The sequence below is a fragment of the Salvelinus sp. IW2-2015 genome, linkage group LG36 (genome assembly GCF_002910315.2).
Source record: "Salvelinus sp. IW2-2015 linkage group LG36, ASM291031v2, whole genome shotgun sequence".
Lineage (NCBI taxonomy): Eukaryota > Metazoa > Chordata > Actinopteri > Salmoniformes > Salmonidae > Salvelinus > Salvelinus sp. IW2-2015.
In genome coordinates, this window is record NC_036875.1 from 36,593,921 (window position 1) to 36,620,382 (window position 26,462).

The window sequence follows — 26,462 nt, forward strand, 5'->3', positions numbered from 1 at the left end:
TGGCAACAAGCTGATAGGTCTGCTGTTACAACCAGTAAAGGCCACTTTACCACTCTTGGGTAACGGAATGACTTTGGCTTCCCTCCAGGCATGAGGACAAACAACTTCCTCTAGACTCAGGTTAACGATATGACAGACAGGAGTCAGTGACCATCCTCAGTAGCTCTCCTTCAGATCATGACTCCATTTAGCTCCTTCCTTCCTATAGGCAGAAACTTAAAACAGGAAGCACCCATGCTAAGGTCTATTCAAAGCTGGTCTGACCAATTGGAATCCATGCTTCAAGATTATTTTGTTCCGGGTAGCCTCTGAGAATAACATTGACGTATAGACAGACACGGTGATTAAGTTAATCAGGAAGTGTATAGGGGATGTTGTTCCCACTGTGACTATTAAAACCTACCCAAACCAGAAACCGTGGATAGATGGCAGCAGACGCGCAAAACTGAAAGCATGAACCACTGCCTTTAACCATGGCAAGGTGACTGGGAATATGGTTGAATACAAACAGTGTAGTTATTCCCTCCGTAAGGCAATCAAACAGGCAAAACGTCAGTACAAAGAGAAAGTGGAGTCGCAATTCAACAGCCCAGACACAAGATGTATGTGGCAGGGACTCCAGACAATCATGAATTACAAAGGGAAAACCAGCCACGTCACGGACACCGACGTCTTGCTCCTGGACAAGCTTAACACCTTCTTCACCCACTTTTGATTGTGGGCTCTCGTTCTCTGTTGCTGACGTGAGTAAGACATTTAAGCATGTTAACCCTTGCATGGCTGCCGGCCCAGACAGCATCCCTAGGCGGCGTCCTCAGAACATGCGCAGACCAGCTGGCTGGAGTGTTTACGGACATATTCAATCACTCCCTATCCCAGTCTGCTGTCCCCACTTGCTTCAAGATCTCCACCATTGTTCCTGTACCGAGAAAAGCAAAGGTAACTGAACTAAATGACCATCATCCTGTAGCACTCACTTTTGTCATCATGAAGTGCTTTGAGAGGCTAGTTAAGGATCATATCACCTCTACCTTACCTGACACCCTAGACCCACTTCATTTGCTTACCGCCATCGCACTGCACGCTGCCTTATCCCATCTGGACAAAAGGAATACCTACAGTTGAAGTCGGAAGTTTACATACACATAGGTTGGAGTCATTAAAACTTGTTTTTCAACCACTCCACACATTTCTTGTTAACAAACTATAGTTTTGGCAAGTCGGTTAGGACATCTACTTTGTGCTTGACACAAGTAATTTTTCCAACAATTGTTTACAGACAGATTATTATAATTCAATGTATCACAATTCCAGTGGGTCAGAAGATTACATACAGTGGGGAGAACAAGTATTTGATACACTGCCGATTTTGCAGGTTTTCCTACTTACAAAGCATGTCGAGGTCTGTAATTTTTACCATAGGTACACTTCAACTGTGAGAGACGGAATCTAAAACAAAAATCCAGAAAATCACATTGTATGATTTTTAAGTAATTAATTTGCATTTTATTGCATGACATAAGTATTTGATACATCAGAAAAGCAGAACTTAATATTTGGTACAGAAACCTTTGTTTGCAATTACAGAGATCATACGTTTCCTGTAGTTCTTGACCAGGTTTGCACACACTGCAGCAGGGATTTTGGCCCACTCCTCCATACAGACTTTCTCCAGGTCCTTCAGGTTTCGGGGCTGTCGCTGGGCAATACGGACTTTCAGCTCCCTCCAAAGATTTTCTATTGGGTTCAGGTCTGGAGACTGGCTAGGCCACTCCAGGACCTTGAGATGCTTCTTACGGAGCCACTCCTTAGTTGCCCTGGCTGTGTGTTTCGGGTCGTTGTCATGCTGGAAGACCCAGCCACGACCCATCTTCAATGCTCTTACTGAGGGAAGGAGGTTGTTGGCCAAGATCTCGCGATACATGGCCCCATCCATCCTCCCCTCAATACGGTGCAGTCGTCCTGTCCCCTTTGCAGAAAAGCATCCCCACAAGAATGATGTTTCCACCGCCATGCTTCACGGTTGGGATGGTGTTCTTGGGGTTTACTCACCTTCTTCTTCCTCCAAACACGGCGAGTGGAGTTTAGACCAAAAGCTCTATTTTTGTCTCATCAGACCACGTGACCTTCTCCCATTCCTCCTCTGGATCATCCAGATGGTCATTGGCAAACTTCAGACGGGCCTGGACATGCGCTGGCTTGATCAGGGGGACATTGCGTGCGCTGCAGGATTTTAATCCATGACGCGTAGTGTGTTACTAATGGTTTTCTTTGAGACTGTGGTCCCAGCTCTCTTCAGGTCATTGACACGGTCCTGCCGTGTAGTTCTGGGCTGATCCCTCACCTTCCTCATGATCATTGATGTCCCACGAGGTGAGATCTTGCATGGAGCCCCAGACCGAGGGTGATTGACCGTCATCTTGAACTTCTTCCATTTTCTAATAATTGCGCCAACAGTTGTTGCCTTCTCACCAAGCTGATTGCCTATTGTCCTGTAGCCCATCCCAGCCTTGTGCAGGTCTACAATTTTATCCCTGATGTCCTTACACAGCTCTCTGGTCTTGGCCATTGTGGAGAGGTTGGAGTCTGTTTGATTGAGTGTGTGGACAGGTGTCTTTTTATACAGGTAACGAGTTCAAACAGGTACAGTTAATACAGGTAATGAGTGGAGAACAGGAGGGCTTCTTAAAGAAAAACGAACAGGTCGTGAGAGCCGGAATTCTTACTGGTTGGTAGGTGATCAAATACTTATGTCATGCAATAAAATGCAAATTAATTACTTAAAAATCATACAATGTGATTTTCTGAATTTTTGTTTTAGATTCCGTCTCTCACAGTTGAAGTGTACCTATGATAAAAATTACAGACCTCTACATGCTTTATAAGTAGGAAAACCTGCAAAATCGGCAGTGTATCAAATACTTGTTCTCCCCACTGTACATTAAGTTGACATTGCCTTTAAACAGCTTGGAAAATTCCAGATTATGATGTCATGGCTTTAGAAGCTTCTGATAGGCTAATTGACATAATTTGAGTCAATTGCAGGTGTACCTGTGGATGTATTTCAAGGCCTATCTTCAAACTCAGTGCCTCTTTGCTTGACATCATGGGAAAATCTAAAGAAATCAGCCAAGACCTCAGAAAAAAACTGTAGACCTCCACAAGTCTGGTTCATCCTTGGGAGCAATTTCCAAACGCCTGAAGGTACCAGGTTCATCTGTACAAACAATAGTACGCAAGTATAAACACCATGGGACCAGCAAGAAGAAGTGTTCTGTCTCCTGGAGATGAACGTACTTTGGTGCGTAAAGTGCAAATCAATCCCAGAACAATAGCAAAGGACCTTGTGAAGATGATGGAGGAAACAGGTACAAAAGTATCTATATCCACAGTAAAACAAGTCCTATATCGACATAACCTGAAAGGCCGCTCAGCAAGGAAGAAGCCACCGCTTCAAAACCGSCATAAAAACAGACTATGGTTTGCAACTGCACATGGGGACAAAGATCGTACTTTTTGCAGAAATGTCCTCTGGTCTGATGAAACAAAAATATAACTGTTTGGCCGTAATGACCATCGTTATGTTTGGAGGAAAAAGAGGAAGGCTTTATATGTGGATATATTGAAGCAACATCTCAAGACATCAGTCAAGAAGTTAAAGCTTGGTCGCAAATGGGTCTTCCAAATGAACAATGACCCCAAGCATACTTCCAAAGTTGTGGCAAAATGGCTTAAGGAAACCAAAGTCAAGGTGTTGGCAGTGGCCATCACAAAGCCCTGACCTCAAACCTATAGAAAATGTATGGGCAGAACTGAAAAAGTGTGTGCGAGCAAGGAGGTCTAYAAACCTGACTCAGTTACAACCGGCTCTGTCAGGAGGAATGGGCCAAAATTCACCCAACTTATTGTGGGAAGCTTGTGGAAGGCTATCCAAAACRTTTGACCCAAGTTAAACAATTTAAAGCCAATGCTACCAAATACTAATTGAGTGTATGTAAACTTCTGACCCACTGGGAATGTGATGAAAGAAATAAAAGCATTCGCTCTACTATTATTCTTACATTTCACATTCTTAATAAAGTGGTGATCCTAACTGACCTAAAACAGGGAATTTTTACTAGGATTAAATGTCAGGAATTGTGAAAAACTGAGTTTAAATGTATTTGGCTAAGGTGTATGTAAACTTCTGACTTCAACTGTACGTAAGAATGCTGTTCATTGACTATAGCTCAGCATTTAACACCATAGTACCCTCCAAGCTTATCATTAAGCTTGAGACCCTGGGTCTCGACCCCGCCCTGTGCAACTGGGTCCTGGACTTCCTAACGGGCTGCCCCCAGGTGGTGAAGGTAGGAAACAACACCTCCACTTCGCTGATCCTCAACACTGGGGCCCCACAAGGGTGCATGCTCAGCCCCCTCCTGTACTCCCTGTTCACCCATGACTGCATGGCCATGCACACCTCCAACTCAATCATGACACAACAGTAGTAGGCCTGATKACCAACAATGACAAAAAAGCCTACAGGAAGGAGGTGAGGGCCCTGGTGGAGTGATGCCAGGAAAATAACCTCTCCCTCAACGTCAACAAAACGAAGGAGCTGATCGTGGAGTTCAGGAAAAAGCAAAAGGAGCCCGGACCTATCCACATCGACGGGACCACAGTGGAGAAGGTGGAAAGCTTCAAGTGCCTTGGCATACACATCACTGACAATCTGAAATGGTCCACTCAAACAGACAGGGTGGTGAAGAAGGAGCAACAGCTACTCTTCAACCTCAGGTGGCTGAAGAAATTTGGCTTGGCCCCTAAGACCCTCACAAACTTTTACAGATGCACAATTGAGAGCATCCTGTCGGGCTATATCACTGCCTGGTATGGCAACTACACCACCCGCAACCACAGGGCTCTCCAGGGGGTGGTGTGGTCTGCACAACGCATCACCGGGGGCACACTGCCTGCCCTCCAGGACACCTACAGCACCCGATGTCACATGAAGACCAAAAAGATCAAGGACATCAACCACACGAGCCACTGTCTGTTCACCCCGCTATCATCCAGAAGGTGAGGTCAGTACAGGTGCATCAAAGCTGGGACCGAGAAACTGATAAACAGCTTCTATCTCAAGGCCATCAGACTGTTAAATGGCCATCACTAGCCGGCTACCACCGGGTTACTCAACCCCGCACCTTAGAGGCTGCTGCCCTATWTACATAGACATGGAATCACTGGCCACTTTAATAATGGAACACTCGTCACTTAAATAATTTTTACATACTGCTTTACTCATATCATATGCTTTACTCATATCATATGTATATACTGTATTCTATTCTACTTTATTGTAGTCAATGCCATTCCAACATTGCTCGTCCTAATATTTATATATAATTTAAATCCATTATTTTACTTTAAGATGTGTGTATTGTTGTGAATTGTTAGATACTACTGYACTGTTGGAGCTAGAAACACAAGCATTTCACTACACCAGCAATAACATCTGCTAAAAATGTGTATGTGACCAATAACATTTGATTTGAAGTTGTCAATGAGGTTTGTCATTATTGATTGATAACAATTTTTCCACCTCTCCCACACTAACTTTAGAAAATTWAAATGTACAATGCTTTTCTTTCATTATTAGTTTTTTTATGCATGAATACGAAGGCTCACTGTTCGTTGTTGGCATTTCCTGCCTAAGTTTGCCCACTTTGCCAATGAAGTAATCATTAAAATAATTGGCAACATTAAATGGTTTTGTGATGAATAAGCCATCTGAGTCGATGAAAGATGGCGTTGAATGTCTTTCTGCCCATAGTCATTTAATGTAGTCCAAAGTTTTTTTCAATCATACTTTATATCATTGATCTTGGCTTCATAATACAGTTTCTTCTTCTTTTGTTGAGTTTAGTCACATAAAGTCAGATGTGCAGCCAGACTTATTAGCCACTCCTTTTGCCCCATCTCTTTCAACCATGCAGTTTTTCAATTCCTCAACAATCCATGGAGCCGTAACAGTTCTAGCAATCAGTTTCTTAACAGGTGCATGTTTATGAATAATTGGAAGAAGCAATTTCATAAATTCATCAAGTGCCGCATCTAATTAATCACATCAGATCAACAAATGTGTTTAACACCATCCACATAGGAGTCAAAGCAAAATATTTTGTATGATCTCTTATACATTATTTTAGGCCCAGCTTTTGGAGCTTGGGCTTTTCTGGATATAGCCACTATATTGTGAACACTGCATCCAATGGGTACAGATACAGCTTTAGAACAAAGTTCTACAGTATTAGTGAAAATGTGATCAATACATGTGGATGATCCTGTTCCTAGTGTTTGTTTCCAGAACAGCTACCTTGTCCTTGAACCTCAGGAACTTGACCACTATCGGCCTGGACCTGTCATCTGGGCCGGTGCTGGGTTTTCCAAGCCTGTGGACATGCTCCACCTAGCTGCTAGGCCAAACAGCTCCCCAGACCCAGCCTTGGTCGGCAGGATCCCTGGACAGATATTAGCAATCCCAGCAACTGATGCCAACCGCGTTGCGGGATCCAAACTCAAAAGGTGGCTAGCTAGTAACTAAACGTTTTCAATATAACACTTTTTCAGAGACTTTCAAAACAACAAACAGAGCACTCCCTCACTCAGCAGGAAGTGACGTCACCTGGTTTATCTCTGTATGAGGTTGAAAATGTACAGTGCCTTCAAAGTACTCACACCTCTTGACTTTTTCCACATTTTGTTGCGTTACAGCCTGAATTTGGATTGGTTTGGGTTTCCACAGACCGATGCACTCATATCTTAAACAATTGAACCGGGGACCGATGCATATCGATAAATCCGTTACATCCTTAATGTACATCAAGACTCATACCTAAGGCTTTGCACTCGTCCACGACTGTCTGTCCAGCTGCTTTTAGAATGGCTCCTGATACACCTGCAGAGTGAGATAGGACATGAGTTTAACCTTCAGCTGAAGACCTGTATGATGCAATAATATCAGGTATGTTTGGCTGATTCGAAAGTTGGAATTGGGGGAGGAGGATCTTACCACAGTTCAGATCGAGGCTCGTGTTTGTACTGCTGACGATGGCGTCCGTTTTCTCCTTAGTGATGTCACCACATACTACCTTGACCTTCACTGGCCCAATTATTGCTTCAATTGTGTTTCCTGGATGAAGGGATTCACAGAGAAAAGGGTAAGTAGCAGGCATTTAGCAGTAGAACACATTTTGCAACAGACTGGATTTGTACGAACCTGTCTGAACACTGGTGTCATCTTCTTCCTCAGAGTTGGTGTTCCACATATCACTGTCATCTTCATCACCATAAAGATCATCCTCAAGATCATCGTCACTGTTGTCTTCAACCTGGTTTTGGAATCACAATGTTTGCATTTAGTTGGTAAGGAAAGGTTAGTACATCAGATTTGTATTTCCTCAACATACTGTACCATCTGGCTTGTCTTCCACTGGTTGAGCCCCAGCTGAAACTCCTGCAGGATCTTGTCCTCATAGATGACGATGTAGATCAGTTTAATGATGGTAGAGGAGCACAGTGATAGATGATCCTGGATGCCCTGGAGGATGGCGCCAATAGAATCTGTGCCGCTAAGGCCACCACCACCTACAATGGGAATCATACAAAATTACCTGCATTAGGTGGAGCTGAAAAAATAGAACAAGAACCAATGGATGACTAGATTTTGAATGTGACAATTAAAAATGGCAGCATGGTGGTAGCCTAAAAAAATTATTTGATGGGGTAATTCAGAGTTTTTAATAACAACAGTTTTTTTTAAGAACCTGTAACAACACTGAATGACTAATAAACCATTGCCCACCAGTGCCAACAGCAGGGAAGGACAAGGTGGTGATCTGTTTGTCCTCACAGCACTCCAGGACYTTGGTGACTCGTTGTGTAGCGTCAGCCACAGAGTGGGGCCCCAGTATGTGGATGATGAAGTCACACTGAAGGGCCCCGCCACTGGTCACCCCTGCTGCATCAGCCCTCAGAGGGCCTGGATAAAGCAGATGTCACACACAGAGAGCGAGCAGGCGAGAGAGCGAGCAAGAGAGAGAGAGAGTGCGAGTGAGAGTCAGACTGAATGGCTGTGAGCCACCACAGGTGAATTATTATGGGAGATGGGAGACACTCACAAATGGTTTTGCACTCCTGTTCAACTGCGCTCCCAGCTGCTTTGACAATCGCCGCACTAACTCCTGAAAATAACATGTTTAAAATGAGGTCATATCCTTAAAATCTATTTTTAAAAAGACTGAATGGAGAAAGTTATATTCACAGAATAGCTAATAATGTATTTTCTGTAGTGCGCTAACAATGTACCATTTTATGTTTTTTYCCCCCATATACAGACCTCCTGTTAAGCTGATATCAGCGTTGGTGCTATTCACAATGCCTCTGACAGTTTCTTGAGTAATGTTGCCTTTCCTCAATTCAATTCTGACACCATGGATCTTAACTAGGGGTCGGAAAAGGTCAACATTTCAGCGRCAAACATTATTGTGATGATGACAACCAACGCAAATGTTGAAATAGAACAACAGAAATGAATTTAAAATGTAAACAAAGATGTATCAAAATCCAACCTTGATTTGGGGGAAGACTGGACTGAGAAGGTGTGGATGCAGCCTAGATAAAACCCATAACCTTAAGTTATTACACGCATCAACCAATCAAAACCACAGAACATGTCCAACTGAGCCTTAGTGAAACTAAATCTACCTGCTTGATTTTGTGTGGGCGCAGGTTACTTTTGTTAAAGTAATTTCTCAAGGAGTCAAAGATCTTCTGCTCAAAGGCCACTATGAAAATGATTTTGATGCTGGATGAGGTCATCTGTGACGTGTGGCTCTCCAGTCCTTTTAGAATGGCCTTGATGCAATCTTTGGGTTCAATGCCACCTTGCCCTAAAGCAAAAGACATCACCATCCAAAGTGATGAATAGATCATTTGAAACCAATAAATGTATTGATTAATCAATACAAGTGACACCGGAACGGAACTTTTAGTTTTACACTACATTTCAGTTGAATCACCTGTGCCAATAGTAGGCATGGACACTGTGGCTGCATTCTGGCTCTCACACAGCTGTAGGACCTTCTCTATGGAGGTGATGATATCTGCAGAATTCTTGGGCCCAACCATCTGAGCTATGTTTTTACAGTTTAGGTTCCCACCACATGTGAGCACAACACCATCGGCCTTCAGCATACCTGGGGAAATTGGGACACAAAGTAAATTCTACAAACCTCAATGCACTTCAATTTCTGGACAAATAAAGACTTAATATAATAATACTCAACCAATTATTTTGCATTCATCTGCTACAGATTTCCCAGCCGCTTTCAGGATGGCTCCAGAAACCCCTGTCAAGTCATTGAGTATGAGATATGTTAAAGAGCGACAATCAAAAATGTTTTTGAAAACAGCCTTTGTGGAAACATTTATTCTGACATTTTTTCCATGCCAAAAATGAAAACATGAAGCAGACCAAAATGTGTTCCTTTAAAAACCTGCTGTATTTAAAATGTTGTATTTATTTTCCAAGCTGAAGAACACATGTGACTCTGGATGACAACATAATGTTTGTTTGAAACATCAGGGCTGTTTTCCTAACAAAGTTAAATTTGCTTAGTGTTTTGTTTCTTTGCCACGATCCTAACGAGTATTGCGATACTGGTATCATCCCGGCCCTAGAGGTTATTAAGAACAAAAAGGGTATGTCACGGAATGAAGGGTACGTAACAGTTTTCCTTGGATTGGTTTTATTTCAATCCTGCCCACATGCCCACAAGTAATCAACAATTCGGAGTGGCAGCTGAACACGACTGATCATAATGCCCAGCACACTGACCATGGACAAATTGGTTTAACTTTGGATATCCCTACGGGGCTAGTTAGGGACCATCAGTAAATTACACAATGTACAGTTGAAGTCGGAAGTTTACCAATACCGTAGTCAAATACATTTAAACTCAGTTTTTCACAATTCCTGGCAATTTAATCWGAGTAAAAATTCCCTGTCTTAGGTCAGTTAGGATCACCACTTTATTTTAAGAATGTGAAATGTCAGAATAATAGTAGAGAGAATTATTTATTTTAGCTTTTATTTCTTTCATCACATTCCTAGTGGGTCAGAAGTTTACATACACTCAATTRGTATTTGGTAGCATTGCCTTTAAATTGTTTAACTTGGGTCAAATGTTTCAGGTAGCCTTCCACAAGCTTCCCACAATAAGTTGGGTGAATTTTGGCCCATTCCTCCTGACAGAGCTGGTGTAACTGAGTCAGGTTTGCAGGCCTCCTTGCTCGCACACGCTTTTTCAGTTCTGCACACACATTTTCTATGGGATTGAGGTCAGGGCTTTGTGATGGCCACTCCAATACCTTGACTTGTTGTCCTTAAGCCATTTTGCTACAACTTTGGAAGTATGCTTGGGGTCATTGTCCATTTGGAAGACCCATTTGCGACCAAGCTTTAACTTCCTGACTGATGTCTTGAGAMATGTTGCTTCAATATATCCACATAATTTTCCTACCTCATGATGCCATCTATTTTGTAAAGTGCACCAGTCCCTCCTGCAGCAAAGCACCCCCACAACATGATGCTGCCATCCCCGTGCTTCATGGTTGGGATGGTGTTCTTCGGCTTGCAAGCCTCCCCCTTTTTCCTCCAAACATAACAATGGTCATTATGGCCAAACAGTTATATTTTGTTTCATCAGACCAGAGGACATTTCTCCAAAAAGTATGATCTTTGTCCCCATGTGCAGTTGCAAACCGTAGTCTGGCCTTTATGGCGGTTTTGGAGCAGTGGCTTCTTCCTTGCTGAGCAGCTTTTCAGGTTATGTCGATATAGGACTCGTTTTACTGTGGATATAGATACTTTTGTACCTGTTTCCTCCATCATCTTCACAAGGTCCTTTGCTGTTGTTCTGGGATTGATTTGCACTTTTCGCACAAAAGTACGTTCATCTCCAGGAGACAGAACGCGTCTCCTTCTTGAGCGGTATGACGGCTGCGTGGTCCCATGGTGTTGATACTTGCGTACTATTGTTTGTACAGATGAACATGGTACCTTCAGGTGTTTGCAAATTGCTCCCAAGGATGAACTTGTGGAGGTCTACAATTATTTTTCTGAGGTGTTGGCTGATTTCTTTTGATTTTCCCATGATGTCAAGCAAAGAGGCAYTGAKTTTGAAGGTAGGCCTTGAAATACATCCACAGGTACACCTCAAATTGACTCAAATTATGTCAATTAGCCTATCAGAAGATTCTAAAGCCATGACATAATTTTCTGGAATTTTCCAAGCTGTTTAAAGGCACAGTCAGCTTAGTGTATGTTAACTTCTGACCCACTGGAATTGTGATAGAGTTAATTATAAGTGAAATAATCTGTCTGTAAACAATTGTTGGAAAAATTACTTGTGTCATGCACACAGTAGATGTCGTAACCGACTTGCCAAAACTATAGTTTGTTAACAAGAAATTTGTGGTGGTTGCAAAACGAGTTTTAATGACTCCAACCTAAGTGTATATAAACTTCCAACTTCAACTGTACATTGGACAATATTTGTAAATTTCAATAGGTCCAAATTGCAATGACATAAAAACCTCAAACCAACTAGTATTTGTAGAAATTAATATACAAATATTGAAATAATTTAATGAGAAAACTAAAAAGGTGTGTGTAACATGAAAATATTCTCCCATTTATATTGTGTAATATATTGACTAGCCCCACAGATAGGCTATCCAAAGTCAAACCAACTTTTCCAAAGTCGTGCACCAGCCGGCTGAAGCTAATTGGCGAAAGAAGTTTGCTAGCTAACCTAGGCTACTTCCAGACACAAGACCTGGTTAGACTGTTTTAAAGTTATCTAGAAGGGTGAGTGACTGTAACTGTGTACTGTTTTTGTCAGAGTGAATGTAGGAACTCTTCCCATGTGCGAACACATACAAGAGACACCCACATCAAAGCACGGCTCCAAGACCCAAATCTCTTTCTCAGGTGTGTTTCCTAATGARGACGATTGAAACCGAGGCTAAATCAGTAAGTTCAGCAACCCTCTAAAGACTTGCGACTAACCTGAACTAAAACCTAAACGTCTAAAGTGAGATAATTTGCCTAATTGTAAACATTGAAACTGACACTTACCAGAGTTCAGATTCAGATTTTGGTTGTTGGAATTCACTATGACATCCACTGTCTCTTTGGTGATGTCGCCCTTCTTCAGGATCACTGACACGCCACCTATAATCACTGTTAATAGAGGAGAGAAGTCTGAGTGAGGACACGGCATGCTATAGGTTGTAGTATTTAGTATTATAGTATTTATCTTTATGGTAACACAAAAATGAAGGAAATAACCTTTGATGTCTGAACCTGGTTTAGCCGCTAGGGGTGGTGGTGGWGGTGTGCTTTGTGAGGCGTTGGCTGCAGAGGGAGAAGTTGGAGTTGTGCCTGTTGCTGGTTTGCTGGTTTTTTGTTGACGACGATAACCCTGTTAAATTAAGCAGGACAAAAGAGGTTTCACTTTCAACAGGAATACTTGACCCCATTTACAAATGCCACTGTACATTTCCTCTTCAATCACACCCATGAATGTACCGTGGTTTGACTTGGTATGTTAAATCTAAGGTAGAGCCGGGTTGCATAMGAAACAAAAAAACCTGTCCAACTAGATCAACATGGAATGCTATGTGGAGAAGCAGACTTACCTTTCCTTCAATGGCTGATTGGAACTCCCCCACTAGCTTGGCATCAGAGTCGATCACAAATATGCTCCTCAGTTGGGGGGGTTTCTGATCAGCGTAGATGAAATCTACGATTCCCTTGATAACTGCTACACAGCTTTCTTTGACAGAAAAACCAAAGGTGCCATACCCCATCACTGGCATGCCTATGGAGACACACTTCTTTTTTTCTGCTCCCAATAAACTGTCCTTGACAGCAGACTGCAGATAGACAGTGTTGAGAGGTGTGGAAGCCTTCCCCAATACAGGAATGCCTGCATAGATGAGGTGTTTAGCTCCAAGGGTTCCTGGGTTGGACAAGGCCACATCTCCCGCCTGTAGAGTTTGCCTTTCCTTCAGGAACTTGTCACACACCTTCCTGATCTCAGGCCCACCCATCTGAAGGAATTGTTTGGCGATCGGAGTATCGAAGGCCAGGCTGCTGCTCAGAGGGAAGATCAGAGCATCTGCAGCATGTTGGGAGATGTTACCCTGACCCACAGTTAAAGTGATGCACCCTTCTATGTCGTAGCTGTATTCCTGGCAGTGGGTAATCAATGGTGATAGGTAGAGCTTACACCCTAAATCCTTGGCCTTAGCCTGCAGAGCAACTCGGTTCTTCTCCAGGACTTTGGACTTGCCGGCTTCGGAGTATGTGTACTTCTCCGTCGTTATTGTACTGACCTGCTGTTTCACTGCATCTAAGGCCTCTTTGATTTTATCGCTCGCTGCAGTGATCTTCAGGCAAGGGGATCCTTGTGTTTTGCATGGCAGTATAGTCACACCAAGGGCCTTMATTTCAGGGACCTCTGAGAGTTTCATACAAGAGGCCACATACTGTACTTCCTGCACTGATTTGAGAGGGACGTCCGCTGTTTCTGGCTTCTTGTTATCCAGGTATCCCCTTAACTTCCCTGACACATCTGCTACAACATTGGAGAAACCACAGACACCGATCTTCTCCTGCGAAACTGAGATGCTGACATTGTGGTTGTTCTTGGTGGATTTGAGCTCACCTTCGAGTCCGGCAAAGAACTGCAGCCATTGTTCGCCTTTTGTCACGTGGGTTTGGTCTGGTGTGAGTTTGATGACTTCCTCTTTGATGACCTCGTGTAGTTTGTCTTCAGCTCTCTGGATGTCAGTTCTATCTGCCAGGATCTGGATGGAATCATTACCAAGGAGGAACACAGATGATATGTTGTTCTGGGCAAAGTGGTTCTTCTCAATCTTCTTCAGGTCCACAGACTTTAGGAACTCCATCAGAGGCATTGATATGTCAAGGAGTTTGGCTTCAACGTTCCCCAGGGCCTCTTTCACAGCACCTTCTGCTGTGCTCACCTGGTTTTCCAAACCCTTTAGGCAGATGATAAAGCTTTCTTCATCTTTAGAAAACCCTACGTCCACTATTTTACCAGAGACAAGATCACAAATGAAATCCAGCTTTTCCTTAGAGTCCAGTGGGATTTTTCTTAATACCGTGTTCCTCTCCCTCTCGAGCTCATCACTAGCATTTTTCACCATTTGCTCAATCTTCTCCACTAGGGTCTTCACCTCATTCTGCACACACACCACCACTATCTCAGCACTGGTGATCCTGTAAGAGATGCTAGCGCCAGGGGATTTGAGGCCAAGGCAACCGCTCTCGATCCTTTCCCAGACCTCCACCTCTATGGGCAGCTGAACCTCTTTATATTTCTCTAGCAAGGCCAGAGCCTCTCTCCGGGCTTTCCTCTCCCATGTAGGGAACAATCTGAGCATGCCCAAAGACTCATTCTCCATGGTCATGTCCAGTTCCATCTGAGGGGGTTCTGTACTCATGTTGAAGGAAACTCTAGCATGGACCCTAAGGAGTACAGTTGTAATTTCCTGCTTGCGGGTCTCGTCATGGTTAATGAAGTCAAGGAGTTCCACACTGAGTGGAAGGGTCACTTTAGTGGGGATGTCTGGGAGGAGGGCTGTTTGTCCCGTCAAAGCCTTCTGCAGGCTGGAGTAGAACAGCTGAGCTATGAGGTCGATCCCACCAAAATGATGCTTGTGTTCTGACACCTGATGGGCAACTGGAACAAGGAAAACAGGGGACAGAATGAATGACTACTGAATTGCCTTAAAGACATCATCCATTTCTCCTGTTGAAAAGTGATATCCCAAGTAGAAATACAGTACACACACTAAAGCTAAAACAATATACAGTGTCAGTCAAAAGTTTGGACTAACCTACTTATTCAAGGGTTTTTCTTTATTTTTACTATTTTCTACATTGTAGAATTATAGTCAAGATATCAAGACTATGAAATAACACATATGGAATCATGTAGTAACCAAAAAAGTGATAAAGAAATATTTTATACTCTTTAAAGTAGCCACCCTTTGCCTTGATGACAGCTTTGCACACTCTTGGCATTCTCTCAACCAGCCTACCCTGGAATGCTTTTCCAACAGTCTTGAAGGACTTCGCACATATACTGAGAACTTGTTGGCTGATTTTCCTTCACTCTGCGGTCCAACTCATCTCAAACTACCTCAATTGGGTTGAGGTCGGGTGATTGTGGAAGCCAGGTCATCTGATGTAGCACATCACTCTCCTTCTTGGTCAAATGGCCCTTACACAGCCTGGAGGTGTTAGGTCATTGTCTCGTTGAAAAACAAATGACAGTCCCACTAAGCGCAAACCAGATGGGATGGCGTATCGCTGCAGAATGCTGTGGTAGCCATGCTGGTTAAGTGTGCCTTGAATTCAAAATACATCATGAGTGTCATCAGCAAAGCCCCCCCCACACCATCAAACCATGCTTCACGGTGGAAACAACACATGCGGAGATCATCCGTTCACCTATTCTGCATTTCACAAAGTCACAGCGGTTGGAACCAAATTTGGACTCCTCAGACCAAAGGACAKACTTCCACCGGTCTAATGTCCATTGTTCGTGTTTCTTGGCCCAAGCAAGTCTCTTCTTCTTACTGGTGTCCTTGCAGCAATTCGACCATGATGGCCTGATTCACGCAGTCTCCTCTGAACAGTTGATGTTTAGATGTGTCTGTTACTTGAACTCTGAAGCATTTATTTGGGCTGCAATTTCTGAAGCCGGTAACTCTAATGAACTTCTCATCTGCAGCAGAGGTAACTTTGGTTCTTCCTTTCCTGTGGTGGTCCTCATGAGAGCCAGTTTCATCATAGCGCTTGATGGTTTTTGCGACTGCACTTTAAGAAACATGCAAAGTTCTTGAAATTTTGCAGATTGACTGACCTTCGTGTCTGAAAGTAATGATGGACTGTCGTTTCTCTTTGCTTATTTGAGCTGTACATGCCATAATATGGACTTAGTCTTTTACCAAATAGGGCTATCTTCTGTATACCACCGCTACCTTGTCACAACACAACTTAAACACATTAAGAGTGAAAGAAATGTCACAAATTAACAAGGCACACCTCTTAATTTAAATGCATTCCAGGTGACTACCTCATGAAGCTGGTTGAGAGAATGCCAAGATAGTGCAATGGGTGGCTACTTTGAAGAATCTAAACTATAAAATATATTTTGATTTGTTGAACACGTTTTTGGTTACTACATGATTCCATACAGTTGAAGTCAGAAGTTTACATAAACGAGTTTTAATGACTCCAACCTAAGTGTTTCAACCACTCCACAAATTTCTTGTTAACAAACTATAATTTTGGCAAGTCGGTTAGGACATAACTACTTTGTGCATGACACAAGTAATTGTTCCAACAATTGTTTACAGACAGATTATTTCACTGTATCACAATTCTAGTGGTTCAGAAGTTTACATACACTAAGTTGACTGTGCCTTTAAACAGCTTGAAAAATTCCAGAAGATTGTGTCATGGCTTTGGAAACTTCTGAAAGGCTAATTGACATCATTTGAGTCAATTTGAGGTGTACCTGTGGCTGTATTTCAAGGCCTGCCTTCAAACTCAGTGCCTCTTTGCTTGACATCATGGGAAAATCTAATGAAATCAGCCAACACCTCAGAAAAATAATTGTAGACCTCCACAAGTTCATCCTTGGGAGCAATTTCCAAACGCCTGAAGGTACCACGTTCATCTGTACAAAAAATAGTATGCAAGTATCAACACCATGGGACCATGCAGCCGTCATACCGCTCAAGAAGGAGACGCATTCTGTCTCCTAGAGATGAACGTACTTTGGTGCGAAAAGTGCAAATCAATCCCAGAACAACAGCAAAAGACCTTGTGAAGATGCTGGAGGAAACAAAAATATAACTGTTTGGCCATAATGACCATCATTATGTTTGGAGGAAAAAGGGGGATGCTTGCAAGCTGAAGAACACCATCCCAACCATGAAGCACGTAGGTGGCAGCATCATTTTGTGGGGTTGCTTTGCTGCGGGAGGGACTGGTGCACTTCACAAAATAGATGGCTTCATGGAGGTAGGAAAATTATGTGGATATATTGAAGCAGAATCTCAAGACATCGGTCAGGAAGTTAAAGCTTGGTCGCAAATAGGTCTTCCAAATGGACAATGACCCTAAGCATACTTCCAAAGTTGTGGCAAAATGGCTTAAGGACAACAAAGTCAAGGTGTTGGAGTGGCCATCACAAAGCCCTGACCTCAATCCTATAGAAAATGTGGGCATAACTGTAAAAGCGTGTGCGAGCAAGGAGGCCTACAAACCTGACTCAGTTACACCAGCTCTGTCAGGAGGAATGGGCCAAAATTCACCCAACTTATTGTGGGAAGCTTGTGGAAGGCTACCCGAAACGTTTGACCCAAGATAAACAATTTAAAGGCAATGCTACCAAATACTAATTGAGTGTATGTAAACTTCTGATCCACTGGGAATGTGATGAAAGAAATCATTCGCTCTACTATTATTCTGACATTTCTCATTCTTAAAGTGAAGTGGTGATCCTAACTGACCTAAAACAGGGAATTTTTACTTGGGTTAAATATCAGGAATTGTGAATAACTGAGTTTAAAATGTATTTGACTAAGGTGTATGTAAACGTCCGACATCAACTGTATGTGTTATTTCACAGCTCTCATGTCTTCACTATTATTCTACATTGTAGAAAATAGTAAAAATAATGAAAAACCCTGGAATGAGTAGGTGTGTTCAAACTTTTGACTGGTATTCTATGTTTTGAGCAAAATTGTGTTTTTTTTTGACAACTTCAATCTTCAAGGAGTAGGTCTGATGGTCAGATGTGATGTCATCAGCCTCCCTCCTCACTTGAGGAACAATAGGAGCAATAGAGAACAGAAGAAGAAAGTCCTCCTCCCTCACTTGTGCCATTTCATGTCATACTGGGACCACCTATTGAGATGTGCATTTTGTTAAAACCTCTTTGGACTAGGCGTTCCACTAGCGGGACAACTTCCGGTGAAACTGGAGGGCGCGCAATTCAAATAAATAAATCATAAAAATTATGGATATTAAACATTTAGGTGCATACAAGTGTTTTACATCGGTTGAAAGCTTAAATTCTTGTTAATCTAACTGCACTGTGCGATTTACAGTAGTCATTACAGCAAATGCACGCCATGCGATTGTTTGAGGACGGCGCCCCACATCAAAAAAAATTCCACCGGCACAGGTTTCATAAATTCACAAATAGCGATTAAATATTCAATTACTTTTTGAAAACCTTCCTCTGATTTGTCATCCAAAGGGTCCCAGCTATAACATCTGGTGTCGTTTTGTTAGATAAAATCCTTCTTTATATCCCAAAAAGTCTGTTTAGTTGGCGCCATCGATTTGAGTAATCCACTTGTTCAACATGCAGAAAAAGGAATCCGAAAATATACCACTTTGTTTCAACAACTATTGACTCCTCAGATACCCTAGAATGTAATCAAACTATAATATTTTTTACAGAAAGAAGTATGTTCAATAGGAAATCGATTTTAGCAGGTGCGTCTTGTCTTCATCGCGGTCCCAAACACGAATTTCCAAGACTGTGTCCCTCTACTAAAACTCATATTTCTTATTTGTTTTGGAAGTTACAAGCCTGAAACCTTGAACATAGACTGCTGACACCCTGTGGATGCCATAGGAATTGCATCCTGGGAGCTAGAATTCAGTATGCTCCTATACTTTCCATTGTAAGAGCATGGGCCCTCCCCCCAAAGAATTCTGCTTTGTTTTTCTTTGGATTTTCTCCTACCATATCTATTGTGTTATAGTCTCCTACATTGTTAACATTTCTACAAACTTCTAAGTATTTCCTTTCCAATGGTACCAATTATATGCATATCTTGGCTTCAGGGCCTGTGCAACAGGCAGATTACTTAAGGCATGTCAGTCAGGCGGAAATTGAGAAAAAAGAAGCCTAGCCCTTTAAGGAAATCAGGTGTTAAATTAGGTGAAAATGAGACTGGAGGAGGACTTGAACACTATATTGTATTTCCAAGCTCATCAATTGTAACTGTTTGGAAATACCAGGATAGCACACGGATGTAACGCATTACGCTTTGAAATGCATAATATACAATGTGCATGTACAACTATTGATACAACTGTAGGCCTACACACAACATCATTTCTAGAGCATAATGTAATTGAAAAGGGCCCTACCATGACAGTCTTCAAAGGTGATGACCATGCTCTTGCCCTTTGTAACCCAAATCTGGGACCTGATAGCCCCTCCTTTGCTCCTCCTGCTGGAGAAGTAGAGATTCAGGGCCTCCTCCACCCCTCCTTTGATTTGGCTCATGTCCCCCTGGACAAGTACAGAGTCTGTCAGCTCTAAACGGCAAGCCCCAATCTCCATGCCCTGGAACTTCTTTGACAAGCATTTCCTAAGGAAGGACTTTATGTCTGTGGAACATGGATAGTTAGATTGATAGTTAGATTAGTGTTGTATTTCGCTGTTTGGTCATGCAACTTAATTGAATGGTGTAATAGTGATATGGCGTATACATATTTGTGATGTATCTGTGGACCCACCAATGTCCTGTTTGAAGGTGACCACTACTCTTTCTCCATCGTCAAGGGTCTCCCAGACATGTTCAGTGCCTTGGCTGCAGCTGCCGATGTATAGAGAGACAATGTCGCACTTGCAGGTCTCGTTGAACCCAGTCAGGATGAAGCGTCTTTTGTCCAGTTTCCCTTCCACAGCAGTCTCATTGTACACCTGCACAGAAATGCCATACTGATGCTCCTTCTTGGCAAGGACTTTCTCTGCATCTGAGAGGAGGTAGTAGGTACAGTATTTATTGGTGGGTATGAATGATCAAGCAGACTCAAGAAATTCACTCATGTAATGTTCACTTGATGATATAAGTAGATGACATGTCACAATGTCATCACGTCACAATGTCATCACATGTCACAGTGTCACAATGTCAATGTCATCACATGTAACAATGTAAATTATCTGAGATACAAAGACTCACTGAAAAAAAATCAACATATACTTGTTTCAAATAGCAGCTATTGTGTTCTAGTGACTGAGAAGGAATCATTTCCTTATGAGCATAGTTGATCTAATTAGTGCTTATCCTGACAGGTACAAAGTTGAACTGTCCACTGAAAGCAATACAAGTGGTTAACAACTCCCACATACAGTAAATCCACAATATAATATTCACTTGAAGAAAGAACATGTTAATTAGATGAGTCTATGGAAAACACTCCTTACCTGACTGACAGGACAGTTTAAGGACCCAGCTATTCTTTCCATGTCTTGTAATGCTGACCTCTCCTTCTTCTGAAGCAAACTGCTCAAAATACAAGTTAAGGAGCTCCTTTTCACATTCCTTGGTGGTTCTGACAAGTAGTAATTTTATGTCATCATCCGTCACTGAATCTGAAAAATAAACAGACACACAGAATGAACATTACTGTGATTTCCCTATTGATTTAATATCTTATTAAAGATATGTCAATATTTAACTTTTTGATTTTTTTCCCCCCACAGCGGTTTAGATGGTACAATTATTCTCTACACCATGCTAGTTTATTTTGTCACATAAACTGAAATTAGGAAAACGATTAGAGTTTTAGCAACCAGGAAATTGCGGAGCGAATTCTGCATAGTGCAACTTTAAGTATATTTATGAATATGAGTCTTACCCGCTAGACTCTCTGACACTGGCTGATACATCACAGACAAAGACAGAGAGAAAACACATTAGTAGGTCCAAATGATGTAATGCTGTAATGCTGTATATTGCCAACTCTAACTTGATACAATATAAGCAACACATAAAGAATTACCTTCTCTTCAACGTTAGGTGAAGACTTTCCTAGAGAAGTCAGTTTGTCTTTTGTAGGGCGAGGGAAGACTGGTGGTTTAACTTTCTTCACTTCTGTTTCACCGCCATCTTCCTTCAGTTTCACTTGAAGCTCAACCACCCCAAAAGGGATTTTGAAATCAATTTTATGGCATTTTCTAGCCAACACTTTCTGCAGAGCTGAGGAGGAATTGACAGACCATCATTACATACTTATCTTACAAAGACTTATGTGGCTCCTAAGACACAGGTTACATTACTGAACTAAATTCATTTTGTATTTGGAGCTCTATACCCACCGGGTACACACGTCAATTCAACGTCTATTTCACGTTGATTCAACGTAACTTCATTGAAATGACGTGGAAACAACATTGATTCAACCAGTGTGTGCCCAGTGGCATAGTTTCTAACACCATTATCACCATTCAGCACAGCCTACTCACAAGGCTCAGTGTTATATGGCCTATTTATACAACAAATGGGTCTAATCCTGAATGCTGATTGGTTAAAACCGTATTCCAGCCGGTGTCTATTCCACAAGTTAACACCAGCTAAATGTGACGTTAAAATGCCTATTTACTCTGTTCCATCTGACTGGGCAATCCAATGTCTCAACCCAGCCAGGCAATTTATAAACTCCACTATAAAAAGCATCTAGACATTATCTCACATTTCTTTTAGACTAACATTTAGTTTTCAACAGCGGAGATTTGTATAAACCTTGATGTCGGTCTACGACATTTGAAACATTGTTTCAATATTTAAATTAGATCTCCAGCTGTCATATAGTAATATAGTAACGTGTCGCGAGTCGGGACGAGACAGACAKGCAGGCAGTGTTTCTCAGCCAGTCGAAATTATGAATCAGCTGGCATAATTTTTATGGATATATACAAAGAAATGTCAATTGAAAAAAGGTCAAGTGAAACAAAGTGCAGCTAGTTTGCAGTCTTTCAAGCTACAGTTAGAAGTGATTGTTTTAGCTGTGTTGTTGGCTAGCTCCTCTGAACAACAGTGTCCTGAAGAGTGAGCACGTTTTCTATGCAAGGCGAAATCGCGCCTCATTAGCTCATTGTTATGGATGTATCCAAATAAATGTCATTAGAAAACAGCTTAAACTAATGCAAATGCAGCTACTTTGTTGTTATTCTGGCTAGAAAGGGATAAGAACGTTGGCAGCCATTATGGAAATGGGACATTTAGAACGAACGACTGGGTCGCATCCATAGATACAGAACAAAATCACTGAATGACTGGGTCACGCCTATGGCAACCAAACCGATAGAACAAACAACCAGCCGGCTTGGGTAGCAACCCTAGATTTGTGTCGGGACTATATCTTGTGGAAGGAAGAAATAGTATGAATAAATTCATCCAAATAAGGTTTTTAATTTAAATAAGTCAATCATTATTTCAATATGTTGGTAACCCGTTGTGTAAAAGTGATACTGTCCTCAAATGGTGTTTGGAGAATATATTGGCACGGTTTGCCAGCCCTCGATTTCGTCTCGGGCCTAACAACACCCGTGCCAATATATCCTCCAAACACCGGCTTCTCAGGCATTATCACTTAAATACCATGCTAAGAGCTGTTCTTAAGCACGACGAAACTCGGATTGCTTGGATACAGCCCTTAGCCGTGGTATATTGACCATATATCATCCAGAACGCCGCAGCCCGTCTGGTGTTCAACCTNAACAAATGACAGTCCCACTAAGCGCAAACCAGATGGGATGGCGTATCGCTGCAGAATGCTGTGGTAGCCATGCTGGTTAAGTGTGCCTTGAATTCAAAATACATCATGAGTGTCATCAGCAAAGCCCCCCCCACACCATCAAACCATGCTTCACGGTGGAAACAACACATGCGGAGATCATCCGTTCACCTATTCTGCATTTCACAAAGTCACAGCGGTTGGAACCAAATTTGGACTCCTCAGACCAAAGGACAKACTTCCACCGGTCTAATGTCCATTGTTCGTGTTTCTTGGCCCAAGCAAGTCTCTTCTTCTTACTGGTGTCCTTGCAGCAATTCGACCATGATGGCCTGATTCACGCAGTCTCCTCTGAACAGTTGATGTTTAGATGTGTCTGTTACTTGAACTCTGAAGCATTTATTTGGGCTGCAATTTCTGAAGCCGGTAACTCTAATGAACTTCTCATCTGCAGCAGAGGTAACTTTGGTTCTTCCTTTCCTGTGGTGGTCCTCATGAGAGCCAGTTTCATCATAGCGCTTGATGGTTTTTGCGACTGCACTTTAAGAAACATGCAAAGTTCTTGAAATTTTGCAGATTGACTGACCTTCGTGTCTGAAAGTAATGATGGACTGTCGTTTCTCTTTGCTTATTTGAGCTGTACATGCCATAATATGGACTTAGTCTTTTACCAAATAGGGCTATCTTCTGTATACCACCGCTACCTTGTCACAACACAACTTAAACACATTAAGAGTGAAAGAAATGTCACAAATTAACAAGGCACACCTCTTAATTTAAATGCATTCCAGGTGACTACCTCATGAAGCTGGTTGAGAGAATGCCAAGATAGTGCAATGGGTGGCTACTTTGAAGAATCTAAACTATAAAATATATTTTGATTTGTTGAACACGTTTTTGGTTACTACATGATTCCATACAGTTGAAGTCAGAAGTTTACATAAACGAGTTTTAATGACTCCAACCTAAGTGTTTCAACCACTCCACAAATTTCTTGTTAACAAACTATAATTTTGGCAAGTCGGTTAGGACATAACTACTTTGTGCATGACACAAGTAATTGTTCCAACAATTGTTTACAGACAGATTATTTCACTGTATCACAATTCTAGTGGTTCAGAAGTTTACATACACTAAGTTGACTGTGCCTTTAAACAGCTTGAAAAATTCCAGAAGATTGTGTCATGGCTTTGGAAACTTCTGAAAGGCTAATTGACATCATTTGAGTCAATTTGAGGTGTACCTGTGGCTGTATTTCAAGGCCTGCCTTCAAACTCAGTGCCTCTTTGCTTGACATCATGGGAAAATCTAATGAAATCAGCCAACACCTCAGAAAAATAATTGTAGACCTCCACAAGTTCATCCTTGGGAGCAATTTCCAAACGCCTGAAGGTACCACGTTCATCTGTACAAAAAATAGTATGCAAGTATCAACACCATGGGACCATGCAGCCGTCATACCGCTCAAGAAGGAGACGCATTCTGTCTCCTAGAGATGAACGTACTTTGGTGCGAAAAGTGCAAATCAATCCCAGAACAACAGCAAAAGACCTTGTGAAGATGCTGGAGGAAACAAAAATATAACTGTTTGGCCATAATGACCATCATTATGTTTGGAGGAAAAAGGGGGATGCTTGCAAGCTGAAGAACACCATCCCAACCATGAAGCACGTAGGTGGCAGCATCATTTTGTGGGGTTGCTTTGCTGCGGGAGGGACTGGTGCACTTCACAAAATAGATGGCTTCATGGAGGTAGGAAAATTATGTGGATATATTGAAGCAGAATCTCAAGACATCGGTCAGGAAGTTAAAGCTTGGTCGCAAATAGGTCTTCCAAATGGACAATGACCCTAAGCATACTTCCAAAGTTGTGGCAAAATGGCTTAAGGACAACAAAGTCAAGGTGTTGGAGTGGCCATCACAAAGCCCTGACCTCAATCCTATAGAAAATGTGGGCATAACTGTAAAAGCGTGTGCGAGCAAGGAGGCCTACAAACCTGACTCAGTTACACCAGCTCTGTCAGGAGGAATGGGCCAAAATTCACCCAACTTATTGTGGGAAGCTTGTGGAAGGCTACCCGAAACGTTTGACCCAAGATAAACAATTTAAAGGCAATGCTACCAAATACTAATTGAGTGTATGTAAACTTCTGATCCACTGGGAATGTGATGAAAGAAATCATTCGCTCTACTATTATTCTGACATTTCTCATTCTTAAAGTGAAGTGGTGATCCTAACTGACCTAAAACAGGGAATTTTTACTTGGGTTAAATATCAGGAATTGTGAATAACTGAGTTTAAAATGTATTTGACTAAGGTGTATGTAAACGTCCGACATCAACTGTATGTGTTATTTCACAGCTCTCATGTCTTCACTATTATTCTACATTGTAGAAAATAGTAAAAATAATGAAAAACCCTGGAATGAGTAGGTGTGTTCAAACTTTTGACTGGTATTCTATGTTTTGAGCAAAATTGTGTTTTTTTTTGACAACTTCAATCTTCAAGGAGTAGGTCTGATGGTCAGATGTGATGTCATCAGCCTCCCTCCTCACTTGAGGAACAATAGGAGCAATAGAGAACAGAAGAAGAAAGTCCTCCTCCCTCACTTGTGCCATTTCATGTCATACTGGGACCACCTATTGAGATGTGCATTTTGTTAAAACCTCTTTGGACTAGGCGTTCCACTAGCGGGACAACTTCCGGTGAAACTGGAGGGCGCGCAATTCAAATAAATAAATCATAAAAATTATGGATATTAAACATTTAGGTGCATACAAGTGTTTTACATCGGTTGAAAGCTTAAATTCTTGTTAATCTAACTGCACTGTGCGATTTACAGTAGTCATTACAGCAAATGCACGCCATGCGATTGTTTGAGGACGGCGCCCCACATCAAAAAAAATTCCACCGGCACAGGTTTCATAAATTCACAAATAGCGATTAAATATTCAATTACTTTTTGAAAACCTTCCTCTGATTTGTCATCCAAAGGGTCCCAGCTATAACATCTGGTGTCGTTTTGTTAGATAAAATCCTTCTTTATATCCCAAAAAGTCTGTTTAGTTGGCGCCATCGATTTGAGTAATCCACTTGTTCAACATGCAGAAAAAGGAATCCGAAAATATACCACTTTGTTTCAACAACTATTGACTCCTCAGATACCCTAGAATGTAATCAAACTATAATATTTTTTACAGAAAGAAGTATGTTCAATAGGAAATCGATTTTAGCAGGTGCGTCTTGTCTTCATCGCGGTCCCAAACACGAATTTCCAAGACTGTGTCCCTCTACTAAAACTCATATTTCTTATTTGTTTTGGAAGTTACAAGCCTGAAACCTTGAACATAGACTGCTGACACCCTGTGGATGCCATAGGAATTGCATCCTGGGAGCTAGAATTCAGTATGCTCCTATACTTTCCATTGTAAGAGCATGGGCCCTCCCCCCAAAGAATTCTGCTTTGTTTTTCTTTGGATTTTCTCCTACCATATCTATTGTGTTATAGTCTCCTACATTGTTAACATTTCTACAAACTTCTAAGTATTTCCTTTCCAATGGTACCAATTATATGCATATCTTGGCTTCAGGGCCTGTGCAACAGGCAGATTACTTAAGGCATGTCAGTCAGGCGGAAATTGAGAAAAAAGAAGCCTAGCCCTTTAAGGAAATCAGGTGTTAAATTAGGTGAAAATGAGACTGGAGGAGGACTTGAACACTATATTGTATTTCCAAGCTCATCAATTGTAACTGTTTGGAAAT

The 26,462-nt window shown here is 41.9% G+C and overlaps 1 protein-coding gene across 1 annotated transcript in view; it reads right to left on the reverse strand.

Annotated features, from left to right (window-relative positions):
• The window catches only part of LOC111959810 (protein mono-ADP-ribosyltransferase PARP14), a 42,178-nt gene that overhangs the window by 11,105 nt on the left and 4,611 nt on the right, over window positions 1–26,462 (reverse strand). Inside the window, exons 7-25 of the mRNA XM_023981605.2 lie at window positions 20,966–21,162; window positions 20,822–20,843; window positions 20,388–20,555; window positions 19,694–19,933; window positions 19,322–19,564; window positions 12,748–14,819; window positions 12,398–12,530; window positions 12,185–12,289; window positions 9,330–9,392; window positions 9,063–9,239; window positions 8,749–8,933; window positions 8,613–8,655; window positions 8,381–8,485; window positions 8,163–8,225; window positions 7,847–8,023; window positions 7,457–7,629; window positions 7,262–7,373; window positions 7,055–7,174; window positions 6,878–6,940 (exon numbers count right to left, since the gene is read on the reverse strand). Of these exons, the coding sequence (XP_023837373.2) occupies window positions 6,878–6,940; window positions 7,055–7,174; window positions 7,262–7,373; window positions 7,457–7,629; window positions 7,847–8,023; window positions 8,163–8,225; window positions 8,381–8,485; window positions 8,613–8,655; window positions 8,749–8,933; window positions 9,063–9,239; window positions 9,330–9,392; window positions 12,185–12,289; window positions 12,398–12,530; window positions 12,748–14,819; window positions 19,322–19,564; window positions 19,694–19,933; window positions 20,388–20,555; window positions 20,822–20,843; window positions 20,966–21,162 (4,461 nt within the window). The remainder of the gene's footprint in view (window positions 1–6,877; window positions 6,941–7,054; window positions 7,175–7,261; window positions 7,374–7,456; window positions 7,630–7,846; window positions 8,024–8,162; window positions 8,226–8,380; window positions 8,486–8,612; window positions 8,656–8,748; window positions 8,934–9,062; window positions 9,240–9,329; window positions 9,393–12,184; window positions 12,290–12,397; window positions 12,531–12,747; window positions 14,820–19,321; window positions 19,565–19,693; window positions 19,934–20,387; window positions 20,556–20,821; window positions 20,844–20,965; window positions 21,163–26,462) is intronic.